This window comes from Coturnix japonica, chromosome 10 (genome assembly GCF_054131305.1).
Source record: "Coturnix japonica strain WE chromosome 10, WE-NBRP24, whole genome shotgun sequence".
NCBI lineage: Eukaryota > Metazoa > Chordata > Aves > Galliformes > Phasianidae > Coturnix > Coturnix japonica.
In genome coordinates this window covers 9,629,645-9,656,225 of record NC_140672.1, presented here as the reverse complement: position 1 = coordinate 9,656,225, position 26,581 = coordinate 9,629,645, and the positions used below count along the sequence as shown (strand labels likewise).

Here is a 26,581-nt window from a genome sequence, read left to right as displayed (position 1 = left end):
AATAGCTAAGGAAAGGGAATCTATTTTTGTATCTGGATTGTAGTGTGAGATAGTTCTGGTGGCCTAATCTAATTGTGGTTTAGGATGTTGTAATCTCTGTATTGAGGTATATGGGAGAAAAATAGTATGTGTGCCTCTTCTGAGAAAAGAATTAGGGTCAGTGCTAGCAGTAGGAGAAATTGAGATAATACCAGATAGTCTCTGTTTGGCAGCCAAGGCCAAGTCTCACTGTCTCCAAGCAAGGTAAGCAGACCAGGCTTCTGAAGAGTACTTGGATTCAGCCACAAGTCCACATTATTAGGCAAGTCCATGGTAGTGTAGCAGATCCAAAGTGAAAACACACGTTAGTAATTCAGGGTGATGTTTGTGGGATCAAACAGCTCAGAAACCACTTGGCAGGTCCACAGTGACAAGGTGATGCTGGGAAGTCAGTTCTGTGAGTCAGAGTCTCACCATAGGGTACACCATATACACACCATAGGGTGTGCTCAGGTAAAAGCATGTAAGCGTTGCTACAGGAGCTACAGACCTGCAGTTTTACAGCAGAGCCCTAAGCTGAAGTGGGGCTCTTAGAATAGGTAGAGGGTATGGGTAAAGGCCCCAGGCGGGTCTGGCTGAGGACCTTTATGGCCTGTTAGTGCTTTCAGAGCTCTGAAAGAATGATTCATTTCACCATCAGAGTATCATGTCTGGGTTGTCTCTGTTCTGTATCAGAACTGTGGAACAGCTGCTAAAAATAAACCTTAGAAAATCTATTCCAGACTTTATACGAGACCCTGTCTGTGTTGAGCAGGAGATCTGGGGTTCATTCAGACAAGTATCTGAAAACCTCACAACCAGCTGGGTGTACTCAACATGTGTGTTAGCTGTTCTGAGTTTTGTAACTTAAGCTATTAATTTAAGGCTTCTGTTCACTCTGACTAGCTAAGATCCTGACAGGGACTTTAATTCACAGGCATAAAGCTCTGACAGTCTCTGCTTCTAACTGCCATAATGGACAAACTTGATGGGCAAATGCGTTTGTTATTTTTCTTAGGAGACAAAAACTGATTCAGGTATTCAGTTGCTGTGATAATAGCTATTCTAATAGAAGCAGACGTCTCCTAGTGTTGTTTCTATCTCTTGCCAATCTTGAGCTTCACCACTCTCCTGAATGTGTAGCTTTTTAGTCCTTCTATTTACTGAAGGTCTGTAGTTGTACACTGCCTTTCTGAGAGAGCTCAGATTCCACTTGTCTGTCCCTAGTGGGCAGGATAGAAGGTACTCCCCTCCCATATGTTCAGGGGCACAACTGCATCTGCAGAGCTTTGAGGTTCTTTGTCAGAGAGTAGTGCTTGCTAGTTACTCTAGAAGCTGCAGGTGACCCAAAACACTGAGCAAGGGACTCCACACTCTCTACGAGTGTGGGATTGGCAGCACATCTGCCTGATAGAAGGTCTTTATCTCACAAGAAAAGAGAGAAGAGGGAAGCAACTGCTGCCGTGATCTCTGCAGCTGCCTGTCATCCTGCCTGAGTGAGTTTGATGTGGTGCTGTTGCTTCTTTACAGAAAAAGACGCAAGTTATTTTAAGACACTCTTATTATTTTTCTTATTTTTTGGAAATCTTAATCTTTTAAAATATGGCAGGATCTCGAATTAGATGCTTCAAACAATTTTGCTTCCAGCAGTGAGGGGTGAAGTGTAGGAGGTAAAGAGAACTGTGGGTTACCTCCCCATCTCTGCTGATGTCCTTCACTAGGTGCCCTTCACTAGGTCACTCCTCCTCTGATTCAGCATCCCTGTTGGCAGCTTGCAGTACTGCTCTCCTATCTCCCAGAGGATATCCTGCGATTAATTGAGGGATGTATCTAAATCGCTTTAGCATGCAAGCCAAAAGTCATCGGGGACAAAGCTGTTACTAGGGCAGGAATAAAGGTCAGACCCTTGCTGACATGGTTGTCTTGATTAATTACTACACTAATCTCTATAACTCCTCTTCAGCAATATAATTTGGCCTCATCCCTTGCTTGTTTGTTGGTTGTTGTGGTTTTTTTTCCTTCCATTTTCTGCAACTTAGTGGTGAGAGAATTACTGAATAAACCCACATGGAAAATGCTACTTCTCTCTTTCCCACCTCTTGGCCAAACCTATGCCTCATTCCCCCTTAGTGTCCTGGGGGAATGTGTCTTAGTGTCCTGGGCAGCCTTAGCTGGTGGGGGCAACCAGCCCATGGCAGACAGTTGGAACTCTGTGATCTTTAAGGACCCTTCCAACCTAAGCTAAGAATCTATAATTCCACGATTCTTAGGGATTTGAGGAGTGATAGACAATTACTTGAATTACTAGGAACATGATGCATGGAACTGGCAAAATCAGTTCATTTGATACTATTTTCCTGCAGCTTTTTTTATGTAGGAAAGTACGAGGTCGGTGCAAGAAATCCTTAGCGTCCCTGTTCTCTGGGTGAAGTGTATTGAAGGGCTGAGCAGCCAACCATGGCTGAGGGCAGGAGGTGCTGGTAGTTTGGATTCTGCGACTAATACAGCTCTGGGGCTCATTGTTTTGGGACAAACACTTTTGAACACAGAGACTGTGCAGAGTCCATTAAGGATCACCAGCAGCATCAGAAGAAGATACAGAGGGGCTTGGAGAGGAGCAGAAGGCAGACTGAGTGAACGTGTGTAGTGAAGGGTAGTGAACCGAACCTGCTTTGGATGAACAAGAGGGAAGATTCCCTCCAGGTTACTGCCCAGTGGGAAATCAAAGAAATGAAGAAAATCACTCCGTGTTTCCTATTCAGCTCCTCATTCGGATCTGTTGTATTTTCCACTCCTCTGTGATTACGTCCGTGTCTCAGTCAGGTATTGTTTTCTGCTTGAGTTGGGAATGTTCCCTAAAGCTGTTCCGAGTGCGCAATACTCTCTCATTCTCTTTCCCGGGCCAATTTTGGAGTGAATTTTGGCAGATTACACAAGTGCAGAGTGTTTACTGTCCTGTCTTACATCATCATTTTCCCATATCGTTTATTTTTCCTTTGACAGATTTTTAACACTGCCAGTCTAATATGCATCAGAGATTGTCGAGTATTACCATAATGCAGTGTATTGTGGGTAATCCCATGCAAATTGTTCTGTGGAAAGTCATGCTAAATTATCTTCTTGGGGGGAGAAAGAAAAAGGCTTTTGCTTTCATTTATTTTAACCGTTTGTTCTTTGGATTTCAGAGCAGCTGCCAGTGGCAATGATTTAGAACAGTTGTTTGACACTCGGCACCATGTGAGGCGATGCTCCTCCTCAAAAGACATGGTGCTAAATGCATGGCGTTGTGTACTGTGCTAGGTTTATTGTATACGTGTCTCCAGTGTTCACATTTAAAACGTTGGTAGGTTGTCTAAGGAAAAATCTGAGTGTATGTTGGGTTGGCACAGTGAAGGTAGGCATTGCCAATTTTTCCAGCTCCATTGTATGAACATATTGAGGAAATACCAGTTCTTGTGAGCCTGAAGTGCATCAGATGTCTCTTGGAAGAGGCAGATCTGATCATACACGCTCTTGTTTTCTTTTTTTCTTTATTATCAAGGTCATTTGCTTGTAAACTGGCTGCTTTGTTCTTTCTGAGGTCCATATTACTTCCCCAAACCGAGACAGTAATCCTCCTTCTGGATGGAACACTTGATTGTAGTAGAAATGATTGCAGTGTCACAAACAGAGGATTATCGTTTTAAGTGGAAATCATAAAAACAGGTTGAAAAAGACTTCTAAGAAAGAGGCAGCTTGTTCTTATGCAAATTTTCTCAGGTAGTACAGCTGCAAGATAAGAAGTCTTGAAAGCCTATAATCTGGAGTCAGCATCTTCTCTGTTAATACAGGTTTGCCTGCGTCACACTGTGAACGGTCAGTAGGTCTCCAAAGACTCAGAGAAACTTAGTTTATTCTTCTGAGGCCTACATGTCTTTCTCTTTTTGCATGATGCTCTGGAGGTTGAGGCATTACTCAGCTGCTGTGCATTTGCTTCTGGCTGGTCTCCTCTGAAAAAGACAAAGTGGAAATATTCATTGCAGAACAAGAGGAAATATAAGCTGCTTTTGTGTGAGTCACATCAGTTATCCCACTTGATAGAGATAGTTGCCTCCCCCTCACCCTACTTCTGTCTCTCTGATCTTGTTTCCCTTTCTTCAGTCTGTTCCTTACAGCCTTCAAACACCTGATTTCTTTTTCTCTTTCTTTCCAAAAGCACAGTAAGTGGAGAAGTTAAAGTAAGCCTTTGCTGGTGGGATTATAAGAGCAGTAAAGGCTTATAGGTGGTTTGAAGAAGTTTGTGTCTAATTGACACTCATCCTTGGTAAACAAGTCCAAACGTCTGAGCTCATGCTGCTGGTAGGTTCCTTGTGGGCAAGCAACAGGGGCTCATATCTGCTGTAATAATGTAGAATATTCAGTTTTGATCTCTGTTGTTTTTGTTTGCTGGTTCCTTTCTTTTGATACTAATCGTATTCTCAGCCAAAAGAGTGGTTTAAAAAAACCCCATCAGCCATCAGACTACTTGTACCAGCGGACATCTGGGTTGGCAATAAAGTGAGCCTTTGGACTCCGCAGACCTATAAATCCTGGTTAGCAGCTGGTGGCAACTGTTTCACCTGGAGGAACTTATCTTGATGTCTGGCATCTGGTTGTGTGGTCTGTATTCCCAAGACCCTTCACAGGATGTCCCTCCTAACCCAACCTTCTTGTAAAAAGATCATTCTTTCTCCCTGGGCCTTTTGGTAAAATACGTCTGTTAAGGTAACTTTCTGACATATTCAAGCTGCAAGAAGCATCCTGTATCAGAATAATTATGCTAACACCCATTAGAACACAGCCAACAAGCCCCTTCTTTGTACTCCCATCCTTCACCTTCAAAGGGAGCAGTTACCAGGCTGGATTCCTCACCAAACAGTGTGTCTCTTTCCTCTCTGATCTGAACTGGGCACGTATGCCTTTTGTGCTTTCCTGTGTATCCTTGGCTTGGGAAATCAATGGTTCCTTTGTTGCTTTAGAAGTGCTAATACAATGAATTCTGGAATTGTAGTTGCTTACTGTCACTGATCACTTGGAAGTGTGTTAGGTGGGGAAACCAGCTTTGGCAGCTGGCTGAAGATAACCAAAGAGAACTTGTGAAATGAAAAAAGATAGAAAATTGACATGAGGAATCCTTCATAATATAGGGGAAAAGGCGCAGTGTAAGGGGACAGCCATACAATATATATGAAATTTGAGAAACGAGAAAGGAAGGCTCAGAGCTGCAGATGGCTCTGTGCCCTTACCTCTCACTCATGAGTCTCTTTATGAAGACGTGTTTAAAGTAAATGTTTAAGGAGACCAACAACAAGAAGGTCTTGGGCTGATCTGTGAATATGTGCATGGCAATTTAACTGCAGGAGCTGGCGTGTGGCGTGGCCCAGGCAAGGGGACTGCCATCGGGTAGAAGTTTTGCTCTGGTGCCAATGGAAGCAGGAGTCAGAGGAAATGAGGGATTTAGTATAGAACAGACTTAGATCTGGAAAAAAGAAGCATGCTCCAAGGCATAATCAAAAGGCTCTGGAAGGAAACAGTGGACCCTCAGGACTGGAATAATAAGGAATTGTGAAGGCTGAGATTTGGATGCATGCTGGAGCTATTTATGCTGTCCTGGGGCCACAGGCATGTTGGCAGAGCTGGTAGGCAGCCAGGACAGGCACAGAGCAGAATGCTGTGGGACCACTCTGGCTGTTTTATGCAGGAAGACAATGTCTGCACGTTATCTGTCGGTGTTATTTTATATTCAACCAAGGCTACAACACACAGAATCAGGTAAACCTCAGGTTTTATTGCTGTAAGAGTTATAAGGGAACAAAGGAACTGAAGATTCAAACTGGTAAAATCATTAATAATGGCCAGTGGGGTAGATAGCAGACATCTCAAACATGCTAAACAATGTGCTCATTCTGATTCCTTATGTTTTAAAATTTACTCCAGAGGTTGAGAACCACCAAAAAAAGAAAAAACCTACGAGAAACACAAGGGCAGGGAAGCACAGTGACTGAGTTAATTGCCTTGATGGCATGAGTGAAGGGAGATGCAGTATACAAAGTTTGTCATTTGTTAAGACTCATATTTAAGTGAGCAGCATTGGTGGACATCCTAGTTAAGTCAGAACTAAGGAGAAGAGAGTTTCCCTCACCCAAAAGAAATCCCAAAGGGATTGGAGTTTTGGGGTGAGGCACAAAAGGGTCATTTGTATAGTGAAAATCTACTTAAAAGTCTGGAAAAATAGGTGGGATGTATTAATCATCACTGGGGTGGGAAGAAATGGATAGTAAGGTGACTCCAGCTACCACTCTGTTTTGGTCTGTATTTCTTTAATGACTGAGAAATGAGGAGAACAGTAAAATGCTAAGATTTACTGTTTGCAGCTGATATGAATTATACAGTAGGAAGGAGGACAGCAAGACTGTGGTTACGGGAATGGAAGATAAAATACAGACGGTGGCGGGGTAAAGCATGTTTGAAGGAATAGTTTAAAGCATTCAAACACATGGTTGGGTTCTGAATTAGCTCTGACTGTTCAGGAAAACATAAGTAGCGATTAGAAAGACAGCTCAATAAAGATATCTGTGCCATGTGCAGCAGCAACAATAAAGAAGAAAGTGAGTAAGATGCTTGTGTATGTGAGAAAATGTAGGCTTGGAAGATGCTATAATATCCCTATAGACGTGAATGGTAGTACCTCCTTTGGACTGCTTTGTCTGTTATGAGTTATTTTCTTTGTAAGGCAAAAGAGATAATGAAAGGGGGGGCTAGAGGAAGCACACAGTGGCCTGGAAGGCAGATTCGATATGGGAGAGTATTAGTGATACTTGAGCTATTGAGAGAGAAAGGGAAAGAGTGCAGAGAGCTCAGCAGTAACACTCAGCACTGTGCTGGGGAGAGGCTTCACAGTGATGTGGATATTTGGTGGCAGCATAGCAGGAAGCAAACTCGCCACCCCATTAAATTCCACTCCATGTAACGTTGCTATCAGGCCAACATGCAGCTTTGCCGGTCTGCTTGTGTCTGTAATGTGCTAGCATGGGAACAGAGCACCAGAGATCCTGTGGGGCAGACAGCTATCAGGCTGGAGCATGCTGTGATGTCTGGGTCATGCTGTGCTGGCTTCTTTCTAAATGCACTCTAGTGCCTAAATCATTATGTTGGTGCAAAAGTGATACCATGATCCATCATGGGGTCTTATTTTGTATGGGGAAGAAAAGCGTACTAGTGTTGCTGTGTCATTTTGGTCAATACATATTTTCATCACCTCTGGGATGGGCAGAATGGCATATGTTTTATCAGAGTAAGAGGGAAAGGCTTCAAAGCTTTCTATATTGCAGATTATAGTATAGTGAATTTCAAAATAAAATCTACTTTGTAATTTCCCAGTAACTATAAATACTTGCTCTGCTTTAAAGCCACACAGAAAAATAACAAGGTGTTGTGTAACATAGAACAATATGGAGGGCATTTCATGAAAAGATACAATTGGTTCTTTATATAACACATAATTAACCAGGAGAACCTGATAGTGAATGACATTATGGAGACAAATACTGTACTAAGAATGTTCAAAACAGGTTAGACGCTTTCTGAATAGCATCTGTATTTACGTTAGCCAGAATAAACATCATAAATCCTTTTGTTGCCAAGCATGTGGTGATCACCAGCCAGGATTAGGAAGTTATTTAACTCCCACGGTGAAATATGGCCAAATGAGTTAAACTCATAGCTGAAAATGCTTGGGTGGGCCTGGAGTCTGCTCACTTTTCTGTATGCTGAAGTTATTCATACAAGCAGAGAAGTGGAAGTAGAGAGGGAGGAAAAGTGATCCAGGGATTAAACTGCCAATTTAGGACTTGCAAAAATTCAACTTCTTGCTTTCCCAGACTGCTTTTATGAGCTAATTCATTTGACACAGACTCTCAGATGTACTTAGAGCTCCACCTCACATTTAATCTTCAGGCACCTCAGGCTATAACCTGGCTGTGACTTGTTCCAGGTTCCATAGAGTTCACACAGCAGAAGGTGTACGAGTGAGAGAAAGCCGTGGGTAGACTACAGATGAATGTTGAAGGCACAGTCAGATGGGGTAACAGCAGTTAACCTGTTGCCAGTACTGGAACCTGCATTAAAGACAGAAATGTTCTTGAACAAAGCACTTGGTTGTCACCAGTGTAAAGTAGTTTTCTTTTCTTACACTGCCCCAGAATCACTGTATGACCTTGAACAGTTTCCCCATTTCTTCTTCTTGTCTGCCAAGTAGGAGAGTTAATTATCTGGAGCACTATTTGTTTTCTTTCAAGAATTAGCACTTATTTTTTCTATTTATTTTCTGTTTTGTTGTTGTTGTTGTTTTTCCTGACAAACAAACAATGACAACAACAAAAACATACTGACAATTCCCACTACTTTTGTTCTTTGCCCTCTGGACCTTCTTTATGGCTCATCTACGTTGGTTTTGCTTTCTATTTTTGTCCATCTTTTATTCCTGATTCAGCCACTTTTCACAGTTATGCCCCACATAAATGTATGCATTGGTCCCAGTGATACCCAAGAAGTGATCTGGCAAAACTGGACCTTCTGGTACCATGTACTACCTTCCATCTCAGGAAGCAATGCGAAAGAGGTGCACCAGCATCCAGCAAGTATGGAAGCATTCCATACCCAACCACTACTGCTCTGTGTGAGTGTGCAGTCTCTGGGGGAGGGTGATGAGAATATATCCCCATCTTTATGCTTACTTTGGTTGGCTATCTATGCTATCTGAATAAGTAGAACTTGACAACCAGTTTTACCATTTGCTAAATCCTCAGTTCTCTTACAAACAGGCCTTTCAGGCCTCTTTCTGCTCTCTGATCTGCTTTCCTCCATCCCTTGAACAATCTAGCCTGTAGCATCTTTAGCCAGGGAAAGAGTCCGTTTGAATGACAAATCAATAACCCATCTTGTGACGAAACAAAGAAGTTTGCTCAGTCCCAGCTGAATCAGAGCATCAGCTAAATTCAGCAGATTTTCAGGGAGGGTTGACAGCAAGCTGGGCCTTGTTTCCTCACCTAGTAGCCAAAGTACTGAGGAAAGCGAGGATGGGCATTCATAACGAAGCACACCTCTCCAACAGTGAGATGGGGATTGAGGTTTCCATTAGTTTTCCTCTTGTTATCATTCCTCCACATCAGCATCCACTGACCTCAACCACCCCTCCCTCTTTCTCATCCTTTTATCTCTCCAGTCCTTTTATCTTCTGTCTTTAACTCAACCCCTCTCATCTTTCTAGAAATTCAAGCTACCCAATTTTTTTTCTCCATCTTCAGCCTTTTCTGCTTGCTTAATCCCTTTGAAATCTTTTGGCCCAAATTTCTATCCCCTAAACTTTGTCTGTTTAGAATGTCATACCTACTGCTTAGGGATCTCTGGGCCATGAGAAAAACTGGCTTGTTCCCTACTGTCCTCATCTCAATAGCTGGTTCCCCATTGTGCATCAGCATGTTTTCTTTCACAGGGGTTTAAAGGACACTATCTTTTGGGGCTGGCCCAGGCTAAAATTTCATCTGCAGGCACCAAATGTTTCATTCAGCTGTGTGGTTTGTCCTGTGCAGCCTCGAAGTAGTTTCTATTAGTATTCCAATGGAGAGCTCACTGATGGAATTAGTGGGAAACCAGACTGCCAATTTATTTATACCCAGCCTTAGGGCATAACCATTGTGCATGTGTAAAGCTGTTGAGATGCAGAGTATACTCTGCATGTGTGTGTGTATGTGTTGACTGGAAGTAAGTTTGCAGGGAAAAATATTGCCTCAAGGATTGAACAGTGCCCAAAAGTGACCGTACTGTGTGCCAAAGATCCCTTTTCTCTGAACGCAAGAGAAAAATGATGGCTCTGAAATCTGTTGTCTACTTGTGTTTATTAATATCTTTCAACTCCAGTTTAACTGCAGCTCTTGTTACCCTGGTGGAGAGAGAAAATTCTAATTTAACTTCTGGAGTCCTTCCACCTTCAACAATATCTGTGTTATGAAACTATCGCTGCCTTTGGCTTGTGGGGTTGTTTAAAGCATATGAGTAATGAATAACGAAGTTTTCCCATTACATTGTCTCTTAGCCTGTGATGTGTTTTTAGGTAAATTGAGAGACGTTGGAAGCATTTAGTTGTGAATATATAGTTGATGCATCAGTGCTGAATGCGAATGAACTCTTTTTCCGGTATAATTTCATCAACTTTCATTAGGAGAATTTTTATTGCCATTATTTTGGCCAAATGATAAATCACGGAATAGCTTTCTTATTTTTCCCCCTCCTTCCGTGTTTCCTATTACTGTGACACAGTGTCATTTAGGAGATGCAGATGAACACCTCACTGCCCTGTTATGATAAAAACAGTTTGGGCAGAGAACAAATGTACTGGTTTAACTAGACCAAGAGCTAATAGGTTGTGTTCATTTAATTCATCTGATTAGCCATGTTGAGTTCCTCTGGAATGTTTCTTCCCACCAAATCATATATACAGATACATCCAGATATTAGAGCATGGTGATGTCTCTTACCATACTGTCTGCTGTGGTATGAAAAAATGAGAAGAGATTAGCAAATAATGTCTAGTTCCATTATTCTTTATAACAGCCAGGAAACTATAAACCTGTTATCCTTTAACATTATGTCTTCAAAAGACATGCATGAGGGGGCCCAGGGGACCAGTGGGCATATTTGTATTGCGCAGCAATGTGTGTATTGAGCCAATGCTGATCCAGACTGGCACTTTCATGTTATGAAGAGCAGAAACTATGCAAAGATATGAGCTGATCATCAAAGAAGAATACCTTTGTTAGCATATCCATGAGGCTAAACTAATTAAGACTGATGATCTTGTCTGCAGCTTTCTGGTACAGTTTTCTGATTCAGACTTTGCTTAGATTTTGCTGGCTTGGAAGACTGCACTGCACTCCGCTTCTCATACAGATGCCTCCAGAGGAGGATGGAGCCATGTAGGATTGTGATGGGGAAAGATAGGGTCTCTGAGAGTTCAGGACATTGCAGAGGACCTGATGGCAGGTAGAACAGCTTCCTCCTGCATGGTAGTGGCAAACGGGTTATATATTGTCACTGTGAGTAGAAACAATCCAGCTTGACTGCTGTGGAGCTTCTTAACCAAAATCAAAAGTTCACCACTTCTCTTTCTTTATCTCTTGTAGAATTTCAAGAATTTCAAGCAAGGCAGGAGGGGCTGGTTTCTACCCAGAGCACCAGCTCTTGGCACTGCTGGCAGATATCATTAATGCTGTTAGTTTGATGCATCAGTTCTGTCAGCATCTTCACTTTAATGGTAGTCACCAATGCAGCTCCAGCTCCTGCCTCTGCTGAGAGCTGAGGAAGAAGAGGGAGAGCATTGTCTGAGTTGGAAAATAAAAGACTGCCTGTGTTTGAAGTGAATTAAATGTGTTAACTTGTAATGTTCTAGCTGAGGTTTCCAGCTGTTATTCCCGAGCTGTCTGTTCTCGAAGCAATATGGGTCCATCATAAAGCAGCTAACTTCAGAGCATGAGCACTTACTGTCTGAGCCTTCTCAGGTGTATTATACTTTTATTATTATTATTTCTCTGTTCATAGTTTCCTAAGGCCTCTTCATATCCTGAATAAAACCCTGGGGAATTGTAAGCCCACAGGCTGAGTTTTAGCACTGTCACTATTCGCATCTCCTGGATTGATAGGTATTTAGTGTGCTGCCTGGATCCTGGAAACAGGACCCTAAGATACACCCCAGGGAAAGCCCCAAGATGTTCCTTGTATTTTTTACCCCTGAGAGAATAATTCCTTTGCTGTGGAAGTGACTTATTTTTGCTCAGAAATGTCACCATTTCCACCTGCCAATTGTAACTGCCACACTAAAATGTCTTCTGAAGTAAAATAATGGAAGTGAGGAATCTATGTAGAGCTGCTAGGCCCTCGTTGTTTTGTATTAATGACCATTGGTTCCTCTAAGCCTCTTCATCTATTTTCTTCCCATTATTAATAATTACTATAGTTCATTGCACCTGGCTCTTACTTAGCAAAGCTTGCAGTGATTAGGATGGGAGAAGAAATGGTGTTAGAGATTTGCTGACTGCTTTAAAGATATTTAAGAGACTTTCTGAGAGCAGAAGTCAGATCTCCAGAGTCCTTTGTCTACGCCTGGCAGGGAGGCTCTGTTTTCTCATATTGTTTGTGTGCTCTTCTAGGCACGTCCTCTGCTTATCTAGCTGTCCAACCACTCAGTATATGTACAAGCTCAAAATAATGCATTATTTGTTCATTATTCATTATTATAATTACCTATTCATATTTATTCATATAGTTTGAGAAAACAAGCAGAATTTCAATGTGGTTACTATAGGAAAATGTGTTTGTTATCAGATAGGGCTGCTTTAATGTTAGATTTTATTTGTACATGCTGGACTTGCTGGAGTTGAAGTGAAGGCATTCGCCTTGTAAGACATTTTGTGGCCTCTAACAAACATGAACCAAAAAAAAGCATTACAAGGGAGCTGTAGATGGTCACTTGGGAAGCCTCTTTTTTCCATCCACCTCCATGCTGTTGGCTCCCAATTTCTCTCAGCTGTGCAGAAGATCCTAGAGAAATTATAAGTGCAACCTTACATAGGAAACATAAACAAATTAAAGAAGGCAAAACAAAACTAACTACTAAGAAACAGGAGACTGGAGCTCAGCCCCCTGTTATCAGTTACTGGTATATTATATATATATAATATATAATATATATAATATATGGGCTCTGTTACCTGTAAGATGTGCAGTAACAAACACCGAGTGAAGGGTCAAGAGCAGGCCATGCTGGTGTGGAGCACACACTGTGCTTGTGGCTGGTGCCAGGGCTGTGAGCACGGACTTATGGCAGTTGCTAAGGAAACAGTCTTGGAAATGGGATTGGAGTTCTTGTCAGAAGGTTGGCTGCAGAAATGGTTTGTGCTTCAAAAGCACACGAGGCTGATACTGACAAAGGCTGCAATTGTTCAGCAATTGATTCAACCCCTGGTGTGATAGCATTAAGGAGTAACACATGATGTGATCACTAAATGCCAAAGATGAGGGATTTTGCAGTTTCTTTGGGTTATTTTCGGTGACTCTTTTGTGGTTTTGGAGGTTTTTTTTGGTCTCTTGCCATCTCACTGCTTGTGAGAAACTACCAGTAATTACACCGGATTACTCCTATGTAGGCCCTTGATGTGTTACTTTTTTGTTGGGTCTTTATTTTTTTAAGTAGTGAAAAAGCATGCACAGACAATTCAAAGTCAGGGCTCTTCCATGTGAGGATCCACAGCTTGAAGGAGTCCTCTTGGAAAGGTGATGTTGATAATCCCAGTCCTGTTTTTGCATTTCTTTGCCTGCACGTCCCTACTAGAGACATAGGCTTTTAATACACTGAGAAATTCCTCAGAGTTATTTGTTATTTTGCAATTACTTTGTAATTGATTTTCTTAAAAAGCAATTCATAACTTGTTAAAGATGTTCCCTCCTTCCCCTCTTCACTGTTTTTTCTCTAATCTCTGCCACTGTCCAATATTTACAGTCATAAAACCTATTTGTTTCCCATTGCTTAGGGAGATGACGCTTCTAGAGAGAGAAAAAAGATGAGACCTAATGATTTGTAAGAGTGTATTTAGTCAGATCCTCTTGGGGTATGAGTCTAATTTGTACAGTGACAACTTCAGTGTAAGTAACCAGAGCAGTTACACTACTTGCCTCTGTTGCCTCTGTAAAATAGAAGCTATTTTAGAATAGATCCTGTAGAACAAATGCTATCATTGAATTCATGATTGACTGTATGGGAACCTGAATGAGGTGATACTGTAATACTAAGAGCTGTCCTTCTGAAAAACAGTCTCCCAACACCTGCGCTTTGTACACTCAGCAATGAAACTTCCTCCTTTTTTCCACCAGGGCCTGCAGCTGGGAACTCAAGAGCTGGAGGAGATGGGAAGCAAGTTTTGCCTTGCTCTGCTCATTCTGCACCTCAAATCCTTGCCCTGCAGCAAGAAGGTGATGGCTCAGGCAGCGCTACTCCTAGATCTGGAGGAAGAGATAACAATAACAGACCGGGCACAAAGGTCAGTGACAGTTTCCTTACAAATTTCATTTTCCTCTCAAAATATTACTTGAGCATATGGATGGCACTGTCTCAGTGAATTCATCAACAGGAAACTGAAGTTTCAGGTGATACTCTGTCCACCTCAGATCTCCTCTGTGGAGTCAATCTCCTACAGGGAAGATGTTCTCTAGGTGAAGGACTTTGATGGTATGATTTAGAAACAGTATGCCTGATTCTGCAAGGATTCGCACAGTCATTCCTCTTTTCCTCACAGCATTGTATCCTACAGACATATGAAGCATAGGTTTGTGATTTTTGGTGCGTGTGATGAAGTCATTATCCAAACAACCATATGGGAGGTGTTTTTTCCTAATTGCAAAATTCATTTCTTAGCTTCCTGTGTTCAATGGGATGTATGCAAGTGAGGTTGCCTCATATGTGGGGAATTTGGCCTGGGTAAAGGTCAGAATATGGGATGCTTCAGCTGTGATGAAGCAGAAATGTATGTGCTCTTTCTAAACCATGCTATTCCTAGTTCTACATGCAAGCACTTACTCTTGCAATATTGTTTTTCCAAGACAAATGGAGGAAAAAATAACTGAGTGATGTGATATGATTTGAAGTTCCCAGTGGGTTTGTTATCAAAGAGTGCTTCCAGCTTCATCAATGAAAAGCCAATTTTTTCTGTTGCAGAAATGCCCCCATAATTTACAGCAAACTTCCAGTCTTCCCCCTGCAGGAATACTTAACTGACATTCGCACCACCTGTTCCTCATGCCTGAAACCATTCTTACAAGCTTGTTCGTGGTTTTTAATGTTTATGGGGAACAATGAAAAAAAGAGAACTAAAATATAGAGACATTCCTTTTGTATAGCTGTGCTCACTTGTACATATGAACACATAAATGAAGCAATTAACATGTATCCTAAATGGTTTCAGTACTGGGGACAGCCATCCGAGAAATCGTTGGTGTCTCATTAGAGAGAGCTACTGAAGCCTGGCCAGGTGGATGAATTTGAGATATAAATCAGATTTTCCAATTCTGAATTAGAGCTGGAGGAGTTTTTGCATGAAAGTAACTTCAGGGAAGGAAAATATTGAACTCTGACTTGTCCCAGACACTGAAAATAAGTTGGTCATACCAACTCCATGAGCACTTTCTCTCATTTGTGTGGTTTTCCATTACCTTTTTCTTTGGTTGGTTTCATGTTAGTGAGCATTCATTTCATTTTTCCTGATGTTGTGTGGGCGATGAACCTTTACCAATATAGCAGCTCTCTAATGACAAATACTTTTAAAGAAGTTAAGAATTAAAGAAAAATCCCTTACCTTGTACAGCTCCCATGCCATTCCATATCTGTTTGTGGTGGTCAAAAGCAAAGCGCTCTGTCCCTTCAAGGTTCTGTGTCATCTGGGGATGGGATGTCACTGCTGAAGGCAGTGTGATGGTTACTTGTTCATTTTCACTCCAGTGGGTGGAATTGCAGATTTATGGAGTTCTGATGGGTTAGGTGCAATTAGTTGGCATTTGTAGTACAAGTAAACATTACATTGTTTGCTCCTGTCTAAAGATTTGCCATATTACAGGAGCTTTTTGCAAAAGATCAGGAAAAGGGAGATGTGGGGACCAAGGGGCTTGGCTTGTAAGTGTATTCTATTTTATGATAAATAATTCATTGAAAAGGATTGTGCAGCTTATTGATTCTGATTCAGAAAATTAATATTTTGCTTCTGGGTTTCTTTGAGTCTCGCCAAGAGAACTGCATAATTTGATTTTAGAGGGAATAAGAGGCCTAAAGCAACCAAAGGAAGAATGCAGAATAAAGAGAGCACACTGCTATGGGCAGGAGAGCAGCTGTATCCAGGCCTCTCCCCCAGCTCAGACTTTGAAATAAAATAATGCATAGACTATGAAATAAAAAACTGATTATCCATCAGAACTGGAGGTTGCAGTGTGGGGTTCCACTCGGTCTAATCTTACTCTGTAAAGATGAAATCCAGTCTTTCTCCATTTAGGTAGCACAGGGAGCTCAGCAGAGTCTTTCTGCTTACTGGTGGTGTGTCACTACATCAATGGTAATTATAGTCTACTTTTGCCAAGACTAGAGCTGTCTTTCATGGTTTAAGGAGCAGGAAGTGTTTATAGCTTAGAACCAGTGCTGTTGTCTTCTGTAGTTACCACAAAAAACACTTGAACACTTTCTATGCTTTCCTCTTGTGAGGATGGAAATAACCCAAATTATTTTTGTACCTTTGCCAAAGCAGAGTTGAACTCGGGGCCTGCAGGTGCTACACAGGAGCGACCTAAATGGTTACACTGTGGGATGTCTTTCTTGTGTGCTTTACACTGTGAGCAGAGGTGGTTTAAACACCTTGCAGGCAATCCCTTTTCCAGACCTCTGTACTGTGTAATGAATAGTGGGTGTTTAAGTGGGAGCCAATGGGTCTGACTGCAGCTTAAGTTTGTTTTTGGTAGAGCGTGTTGCAGAAGACTGTCTTGACTGACTTTCTCACCTAGAGAAAGATACACATATGGATGTTTCCTATCAGAGCAGGATTAACAGTGTCAGAAGAAAACGATGACTGTCACTCGACCTTGATGAAAATACGATCTTTATTTAGTTGATAAGGTTCTATTTTGCAGAAAACATGCTGAAATTGCTCTGACCACTCCAGCTGTGATCAGTGAGATTAATTGCACAGTGCTTATGTTCAATACATCTATCTAATTTTCTAAATGTGCATTTCTGAGTGCCCGTCTCTATAGTACTCCGGGTGACAGGTCAAGCCATGGAAAGAGAAGTTAATCCAGTACTGGACAGATCTGACTTCCAGGTGATATGTCTCATGGCAAAGGTACATAGATCACAAGCCAGAGGTCTTTTATGTTACGAAACTCCTACGGTTCATGTTCTGCGTTTGTGTCTTTTTTTTTGTCATGGTGTCTGGTGTGCGTGGCATTGACTTGGCATCTCAGCATCTCCCTCCAACAGCGAACATTTTCACCTGTCAACGTTTATAACTGGATGTGTCTTTTAATTTTCCTCTTAGAGCTCTCTCTGCTCAGGGCATTTTGCAGCCTTACTTTTCCGCTACTGCTGTGAGGAGGATGAAGGAGCAGGCTGGACACTGGCTACTTCTCTAGAATAAACTATTTGCTCTGTCAGAGTCAGTGAGCGGTAGATCGAGGCAAGGTAATAGCTACTGGGGAAATGACTGGTCTAATGGAGGCATCTTGTGTGAATGGGGGATTTCTCCCACCTGATTTCATAGTGTTCAGTGTACAGTCTCCAGTGAGCCGAAGAAAGGTGTGCTAAACCTTTAGTGGTCCTAACAAAATGTATTTTGGAACACAGGCAAGAATTCCTTCTTGACCTCAGTCTAGCACATACAGTATATGAAGTCATTCAGGAGCATTAACTGTGTAGTAAGTTCCCAGCAGAGGCAGGGTAACAAAGTAGCTATATCTGAAAATAAGCAAAAAGGGAGTTGAATTTTTGTCTCTGGGGCTACATTACTAATAGAACAGTAGAGTATTTCCCCCAGAACCTGGAAATCCTTGGAGAACATGAAATTCACATAACAACTCTTCATCTCTGGTTCTCTAAGGGCAGCTGTCTTAAAGACCAACAGGTAACTACTGAGATTATTGCCATGAGATGCAGTGAGATCATAGGATTCTGGATTACCTGAAAGTGCTTGACTGTGTGGAAATAGTTTAACTCTGAAATCTCTACAGTACACTGCAAGTTCCTTACTCAGATATTCTCTCTCCACAAAAACCTCCTATTTACTTCCTACTCAATGCTCTACTCAATGCTGTACCTTTCTAAAACTGGGGAAAGTCTAGTAAGGGGAGTTTTGTTTTAGCTCTGTTTAAATGGTATGTAAATGATGTGCTAGCAGAGTCCTGGAACCAGTACTCCAAAGGTTGTTGGTACCTAATATATTGCTTCCCATGATTATTAGTTGAAGACAAAAACAAGTGATTCTTTAAATGTTTCCAAAAAGAATATCATCCAGAGAACATCCTGCAAACTTCAGAAGCATAGATGCATCTGGGGATGGAACAAACTCTTGATCATCCTAATACAATTCTCATAACTGCCTGTCTAGTGGTTAAATTGTTCAAGGTATCAGCCAGCTTTTAGTTAGCATCCTGTGCCCCTGGGGCATTTCTCCTTAACTCTCACACTTGTTTAGGTGCCGTCACCCTCATATTGCACAAGACCTACTAAAGAACTTAGTAGTTTGTGGGTTTTTCTTTTCAGAAACTTTTTATAGGTGTTTTTCTGCATCAAAAGGCTATTCCTCTACCAGCAGGCCAGTTTTAAGGACCATTCTGCCAAGTCAAATGTCAAATATGTGGAGGGTTAACTGCATTTTGCAGCCATCTTCTGAAAAACAAGGTAATGTATCAGTTGATTGTAGAGGCATTTTACTCTCTTATCTCACAAAGATACAGTGCTGTAGATGTTGGCTTCACAACTCTGCTTTTGCTCAAGAAGAGCCACTAATTCTTGTATTTCCAGCCATGTCTTGCAGTCAGTTCAGGCATTCGGAAGCTGTCTTCTGGGAAAACAAAATGACAGCATGTACTTCAGACATCATGTTTTTTGATAATAAGTTTCATGCCTCATTTGCTATGAAACAATTGGGTTTTAAGTCAGTGCTGCCCAGGTAACTTCACATTTTTCATGACCACAAAGAGGATGAGAAGTGACTGCTCACTAAGAGCAGGTTTCAGAAAGCATTACCTTGTTAAGGGTGTTTTCCCCTTTTTCCTCATGTTTTGAACGGATGGCACTTCTGTTCATTCTCTTTTTGCATTTGTGCCTTTGAGTGTTTTGCAAACACTGCAGCAGTTGTAGCCCTTTGTTTGGGAGGTGTTTCTTACATACTGAGGCAGACCCTTGCAAAGTGTTTTCTGCTGACTCAGATATTATTCATCTCTTGTGTTTCTTTATCATTTTCTTATGTTTCTTGAACAGAGATAAATTTCTCTCCTCCCCAGATGGTAAATATACCTTACTGTGATATTAATCAGAAGCAGAATGTTTAATCACTACCATGGCCCTTTGTCCAGGTGCAATCTATTCATCTTCCATACAGTGAGCAGTTAAAATGGTCAGTGAGTGGATGGCAAATCCAATAATATACAAGAAGGATTTGTAGATCATTTGGAACTGTGCTTGCTCTTCTCCTATACTTCATTGATGCACCATCACAATCCTAGATAGTATTGAACTGTTGGATTTCCCATCTCTTCTCTGTAATGCATCCTCGCCTGATTATGGCTGTGCAAGCAATTCTGCTCATCTTTTAAGCTATGTGGCCAAAATGCCATTCAGATCAAAATAGAGTGAAGCAGACCCAAAGGTGGGAAGTTCAAAGAGCAAAAGAACAAAGAAGGAACGAGGCGTGTTGGTTTCAATTCATGCATCTTTAACACATATTTAAACAGCAGAATTACGACATGATAGTTCTGTGCAGTGATGGCAAATGGCTCCCTTGCTTCCTGGTTTGTGTCTTCCTCTGCTTACAGGTGAATGTGGGTTTCATTTGTTGTTACAGTTTTTTGTTTGTTCGTTTAAATTATATGAACTGGAACTAATTTTGGCTGAAGTGTTTGAGTGCAAGACAGTGCTTCACCCTCCCAAATGCCCCATCTCCTCATGGTTCCAACAGGCTGAGTACCTGATCCACTGGGGCAGTCTGTACGGTTGGACTCTGGGGAGTCCTCTGACACATGCATGGAGATGAAAGGGCTCTTTCATCATTTTGTGAATCTAATTCCCTGGAAAACATCAGCAGGAATCATCTGGTAGTTTTGATTCAGATTTCTGTTTGATTGAACGTTCATTTTTCTTTAAGTAAAGATTTGGAACATTTTTAACCTTGATCATCTGTAGACATTAAATATCTTGGGGCAGCTTTCAGAAGGAGAGGTTATTTATTGATTCCATTTTTTAGCTTGGTCACAGGTTATGTAGCTGTTAGAGGAATTTGAAGTTTCTACTGCTTTGTGAACATCTATGAATGTGATATTCCTGTGTTTGGATGCCTGAGCAAAAAGGGCATGGTGATGGTGATAGCTTATTAGGTAAATCCAAGTTTCGTGTTTGCCATACTGTGTCATGTTAGTGGTGTAGAACATGGAGCAAAAGGAGCTGCTAATGTATTTCATATAACTCTTCAAGGGCACCGCCTAACTTTTAACAGTAAAGGAGTGTGTCAGCTATGAGAGCAGCTGCAGAGTTCTGGGGTAGACTCACATTACTGTAAGGAGTCAGAATCAGTTTATGACTACCAGGAGGTATTGCTTAAATACATATATACTCTACAGTGCTCTTTCATACAGATGCTGCAAAAGGGGAGTATCTTCTTTCTGTCCAGGGTCTGACGTAAAACCTTGATGTGCCTGCTCATGAGAGGAAACACCTCCAACTTTGGATTTAGATCTATTACTGGATTCAGATTTTACTCTCAGTACATATATATTGATAATTGTGTTTTGTAAATAAGAACATGAACTTTCTTCCATCCCTCCCTCCCTTCATCCTTCTCATCCAGCACTCTTCAGCGTCTCTCCTTTGTTAGTGTGAGAATACAAGCCCAATGAATTCTGTGGAGGTTCAGCCGAGCAATGCAGTCTATAATTAATGTATTTGGTATTCAGAAGGCTTTTATGTAGCTGTGCACAGGTGAGCCACTGTAATTCAGCAACTTTTCATTAACACTTTCTGGAGCTGTCCCTGTTTTCTTCCTATTGATTTTTATTATTATTATGAAATAACCTTGGGAGCCACACAGATCTTGTTGACTGTTACCAAATACCAGTCCAAGCCTATCTCAGGCTGGGAACAATTATTCATGCTTACTTCAGAGGTAATTCATTTATCATTTAATAGCTAATAATAGCAATTTAAACAGCAGTAGGAAGGGATGAGATGAAAAGAGCAAATGGCAGAAAAAGGAATCACAGAAGGACTGCATGCTATCATATCGAAGGTTATTCAAATTACTGTACACGTACAGATCTGACTGGAGTACCGATAATGAACTTGTATATATCCAGCAGAACAAATGGGCTCTGCATTGCCCTTTCTGTGAGGCACATTGCTACTGCCTGGTATTAGACATTTTCGTATTGATTAGGAGCATCTGTATTTCTGTGGTACAGTCCTTTTCCCTTAAAATCGTACTTGAAATGTGGAAGTCATTGGGTCCCTTCACATGCTGGGATAAAAATTTACTTCTAAAGCAATCAACATTAATTTATGAAGTTATGAAATATCTCCCAAAAGACTGGATTATGAGGGATATGCACTTCCGTCTGAGGTGATCTTTATAGACCAGGATAGTGCTGACACTGGAACGGGATAGAGTCTTTCCTAGAAGTCACAAAGGATAATGAGAGGATTGATATGTTTAGACTTACAGTCATTTTGAATGCAGCCAGATGCGACAATTTTGGGTTGACCATGGATCAGGTGTTTAAGAGGCAGTGTTAGGACACTCCATATAACATTATTGCAGAGCTAGGTGGTGAAGGCTTTACCACACATCAGTCTTGCACAGCATTGATGGCGGCAGGGTTACGTGTGCTGCTACTGTTTAAAACATTAGTGTTTAAAATGGATGTCTTCTGTCGTGGGCAAAATATGATAGAAGGAGCTGCATCCTCAGTGAAACCATCAGTGGGATCCACGTTTTCCTCAGGTCAGAATTTTATATGTATTTAAGTTTCTCAGGCAATAAGAGCAAAGGAAAGCATTGTGGTTCTGATACAGTGATGCTCATCAGCACACTGTGTCCCCATCTCTCTGTTCTTTCTCTGCAGAGGGAACACATGAGATTTGTGCTTTCGAGGCAAACAGCTTATTGCAGGTTTTGGTCTGATGCCCAGCCTGCAAATGAGAGTCTGACCAGGCCACTTGTACTGTGGTGACAGTATACAGCTGCTATCTAGGAGCATATCAAAAATCTTAGCAAGACAAATGAGAGACTGAACAGTTATAGGGATAGAAAAAGACAGATAAATTCATAATTAAAGCTGTCGAGTTGCAGTAAAAGGAACATTTAACTTGGAACGAAAGTGGGTGGGCGAACAAAGTGTCGTATTTGGAGGTGAAAGTTGGCACTTGAACAGCATTTTTAAAGTACTCCAAAGCCACCTCCACTGACATCTCAGCTCTATTGTATATTCTGTCAGAGGCTCTGGCTGTGCAGTGTATTGTGGCTGTGACTCATGCGCAGCCCCTGCTGCTTGCTGCCATATGAGATATTAGAGAGACAGACATGGCAGGAGTATTGTGTGAGACTGAGGTAAATACGTGCAGGTTGGTGTTTTTAGACCCAGCACACACATGTACATGGACATATATGCATAGAGGCATAAACATGTAAGCCAGCTGCTGTAGCCTGTGGCGATTCATTATATCGTCTCAGAAACAGTGGGGGTTTATTAAGATGTATAAGCTAAATGAGATATTAGCAGGAAGAATTTGTGAGAATTTGGCTGGAGCTGGGCCTGCAAAGATGTGATGATAAGATCATGTGATGTTAATACTTCATACGGATCTTCACAGAGGGTTGGAACTTGATGATCCTTGAGGTCCCTTTCAACCTGAGTATGGTTCTGTGAATACTTAACATCTGAAGAACACACACACACAAAAATAAAGCCTAAAATCTCAAATCCAATTCCCATGAATACTGGGGGAGTTCACTCACAAGATGAAGACCTGTGCCATTTTGGCCACGGCCAGTCTGTAGATAACAGTAGTTCAGGCTGAGCAAAGACAACATGCCAAGCACTGGCCACCACCAGAGCAGGAAGGAGAAGCAGGGTCTGTACACTGTAAGAGGATAGAAGAAAAAACAGCTGTTTCCAGCTATTAGAGCGTGTTCTTTCCATGTTTCTCCCCTGATGCAGTCGGAGTCCCTTGCTGAATATGTCTCTCAATCCTGCATCCATTTCTTCTTGGTAAAACTTGTGTTTTTCGGATGGATGTGAAGCTAATTTCTGGAAGGATGAGTTTCATTTTTAAAGTAACAGAAGCAGGCTTTGTGTGGTTACGCTTTCAAGTACATCCTTAACCATTTAAAAGTGCATTACCAGCAGTGTTATTTATGGTATCTTATTACCTGTTAAACTATAATGGCTTCCTATTAAGCATTAACAATTAGTTACTACCTTAAATCCCTCTTTCAAAAAAGAGTTAGAGGAATTGGAGCTTGGAGGGAGAGTAAGCAATGGAAGAAACTAAATTCAAGAAGAGCTATCAGGGCAGTATCATTAGAAATAAGGAATAAAGGGAGGAATAGAAAGCATCTATTCCTGTCTATTCTGTCTATTCCTGTGTAATCTGTTTGTTCTGTCTGGGCTGCTCAACAAGTTTTTACATTACACTGTGTACTTCAGAATTGTTTCTGAAGATGCCATTCTACAGTATCTTCCATAAAGCATCAGCATCTCATTAAAAGATAAAAGTCCAAGGTATTCAAATAGCAAGCAAACTCCCAGTATCAAACAACAAAACAGTGTTTGATCTCCTTTGAACTGCAGGGGGCAGCCAAGAATTTGGGTATTGCTACCTGGATTTGTCTTGTCAGGCTTTCCATCGCATTAATACTTATTTTTCATTGTAACACACAACCTGTATTTTCATCTGTGAAGATGTGAATCATGAGACAGGATCCATTGTACGATGTTCAGCCAGTCAGGAGTCCTTCCTGACAGTGCCCAGCATTAGAGATTTCAGAGAGATGCAAGAAATTGCCATCGTGGACAATTACAAACTATTCCCACCATATGGGGGAATGCCTTTCTATCTTCAGACAGTTATTTATTTATACTTGGAAATGTGAGAAATTATAGCCTTTCCAAGTAATTATAATAACAATAATCCTTTCTAATGAAATGTTCCAATGTTCTTAATTTCTGTACGAGTGGTTAATGCTTTTTGAGTCTATCAGTTGAGTTTCATAGATCAGCTGTGTGTTGCTCAGAAAATGTTTCCTCTCTTCAGCTGCGCTTTCACCTTTGCAAATGCATTTTTGTCCTCTGCTGTAAGAGAGAATAATTGGGAGTGCCCAAATTGCCAGTTATTTTGTAAACAATGATTGTCTCTCTTGTGCATCTGGTCACGAAAGACACTCATATTTTTTAGCCTTCCTATTGCTCTAATGACTTTAATCACCTTCTCTGGAACCGTCCTTATTTATCTACTCAGACATACAATCTGATTTTTGGGTGGTCCAGTATGGACTCAGTAATCTCTATGGGTCCCTTCCAAATTGGGTTGTTCTGTGATTCTATGTGTTATCCTTTAACATGTAGGAAGACAGGAATTCAGGATGGCTTCGATAGAGAAAGCAGAGCATTTCTTAAAATAAGTTTTGTAATATTTTCCATCCTGTTGTCTGTAGGCCTTGCAGTTTATTGTTTTCAGGAAGGATGGAGGTTCCTGGATTAATCAGCCTTATCATCACCTGATTTGATGAATGTGTTGGAGAAACCATTTTATCTTTAAGTAATAATCTTGGAAGATTGCTGGCCACAAAGAGGGGTTGTGAAGGAAACCAGAGTCTCTCAGGTGGGAATGCATGCCCGTAAGAAATGATGTCACTTTTTATATTTAGATCTTTTAGATTTCAGCATTATGTCTGACTTGAAGACGGTTCTCACCTAATTAGTCCAGAAAGGATGAAATGGAAAAGAGAGAGTTGAGTGGATGAGGATGTCATGCTGGCAGCTTGTGGGCAGCACAGGAGCAGTGAATAAGATAGAGGGTCCTCATAAGAAGCTGGGACCTAAGATCCCTCCCTGCTTTCATGGAAGTGAAAAACTGCCTTAATTTCAAGAATTTTCTGTATATACATATATATATATATTATTTTTTCATGGAGATACAAAGAATGGATTAGGCTGAAAAATTAGTTGGGTCCTTTGACAATATGTCTGAGATGTCTTTGCCATTTTCAAGGAGCAGATTGGAGACATAAGATGCAGAAGCAAAGCTTGTGTTCACTTTTCTCTCTCTCTCTCTTTAAAATCATACCCAGGTTCTTTTTGTGCAAATGTACTACTCAGGATCAAAGCCTCTGCTCCAAGTGGAGGAAGTCCCTGGAGAGCAAGGCCTGAAAGCTAAGCCTCTAATACTGCTGCTGCTGGCCATACACCAGGTACTGCTTGGGAAATCCAGTCATGCATGACCCAGCACCTGGAGATAGAGAGAAACTGGGAGCAGTGTACTCAGCATCCCTGCATAACTTCTGATCTTTGTTCTCTTTGCTAGCTCATGTCCTTCTTTTGGTCGTGGTCCATCAGGAGTTTATTCCCAGCAGTGTCAGATATCTGAAAGACTCTTCTGTAATGCAGCATCCACTGATTCCTTAGGCTTCTCAGAAGTGTAGTTTCTGTCATATGGACTGGGGTTTATCAGAAAGTGGATAATGGATAGGCTCACTACAGGTCTCTGCTTATTTTGGTGTATTTTTCCTCATTTCTGGCATTTCCATCTCCTTACTGAGTGGCTCTAAGTTAACGGCTGTTGGGGAAGGATCAATAGAAAGATGCTCTCTGCAACATCTGAGATTATTTCCCCTGCAGGTATGACAGGAACAGCCTTGCAAGCAGGATACTTCTTTGCCTTGTGGTGCTTTCCTGCCTCTCTTGTGAGGTGCTGGGTTTGCATGCTAAGAAAGCCACAGTTAGCACAGCTTAAACAAGATGACTCTCAAGAAGCAGTGTCCTTGATCCCTCATTAAAAATGTCCTTGACACGTTGTGCCATCAGAAGGAAGGTTTGCGATGCTGATCACCGGCAGCGTTTCTTCTCCTATGGATGTTATACAGCCTCAGAACATTTTGTTTAATTCATGGGAGAAGGAAGCTCTTTGGGTTTTGCTTCTCTTTACTTTTCTTTTTCTTTTTTTAATGCTTCCCTGAAGGCTGCATGAGAGCTATGGGGGTAGGAACGCAATTGCGGGAAGGTAACCTTTCCCATCCCTCAGCCTCTCAAGAGATGCATGCAACAGCAAGATACATGTAAATCCATCAGAGCTGATAGTGTGGTTTAATGCTAACAGATGTAAAGCATTAAAGGAAATAAACAGCCTGGCCCTGAATGGGATCCAGAGGTATAAAGCTGCAGCCTTGTGCTCACTCCCCGTGTTATTCCAGGTAGTTATTAGTCGTTTAGCTTAACTAAGAAAATGTCAGCCTTACTGCTGCTTTCTGTCATGTCTGTACGCTGCTAACAGTAATGCAGGTTGATTTTGGTTTGTTGTTCTTTTATTAGTTTAAACAGCAGATTATGTTCGTTTTTCAGCAAAGAGGACTTCATTCTAAGACTTAGATGCTGAAAGAGTAACTGTTACCTCAGCAGACAGGTAAACAGGCCAAATTTCCTTCTATTTCCCAAGAGTGCTGGAGGCAGAGGTAGACAGAGAAGTCTGTGCATTCTC

The 26,581-nt window shown here is 41.4% G+C and overlaps 1 protein-coding gene and 1 long non-coding RNA gene across 2 annotated transcripts in view; one reads left to right on the top strand and one right to left on the bottom strand.

Moving 5' to 3' along the window:
* The window catches only part of LOC146759270 (cytosolic carboxypeptidase 4-like), a 168,109-nt gene that overhangs the window by 26,074 nt on the left and 115,454 nt on the right, over window positions 1-26,581 (top strand). The window contains exon 4 of the mRNA XM_085510341.1: window positions 13,960-14,126. Within this exon, the coding sequence (XP_085366467.1) occupies window positions 13,960-14,126 (167 nt within the window). The remainder of the gene's footprint in view (window positions 1-13,959; window positions 14,127-26,581) is intronic.
* LOC146759273 (uncharacterized) lies at window positions 5,805-13,142 on the bottom strand. The gene is made up of 3 exons (XR_014932412.1): window positions 12,801-13,142; window positions 12,539-12,630; window positions 5,805-11,388 (listed from the first exon to the last, which is right to left on the bottom strand). It is a non-coding gene; the product is annotated as an uncharacterized LOC146759273 (long non-coding RNA).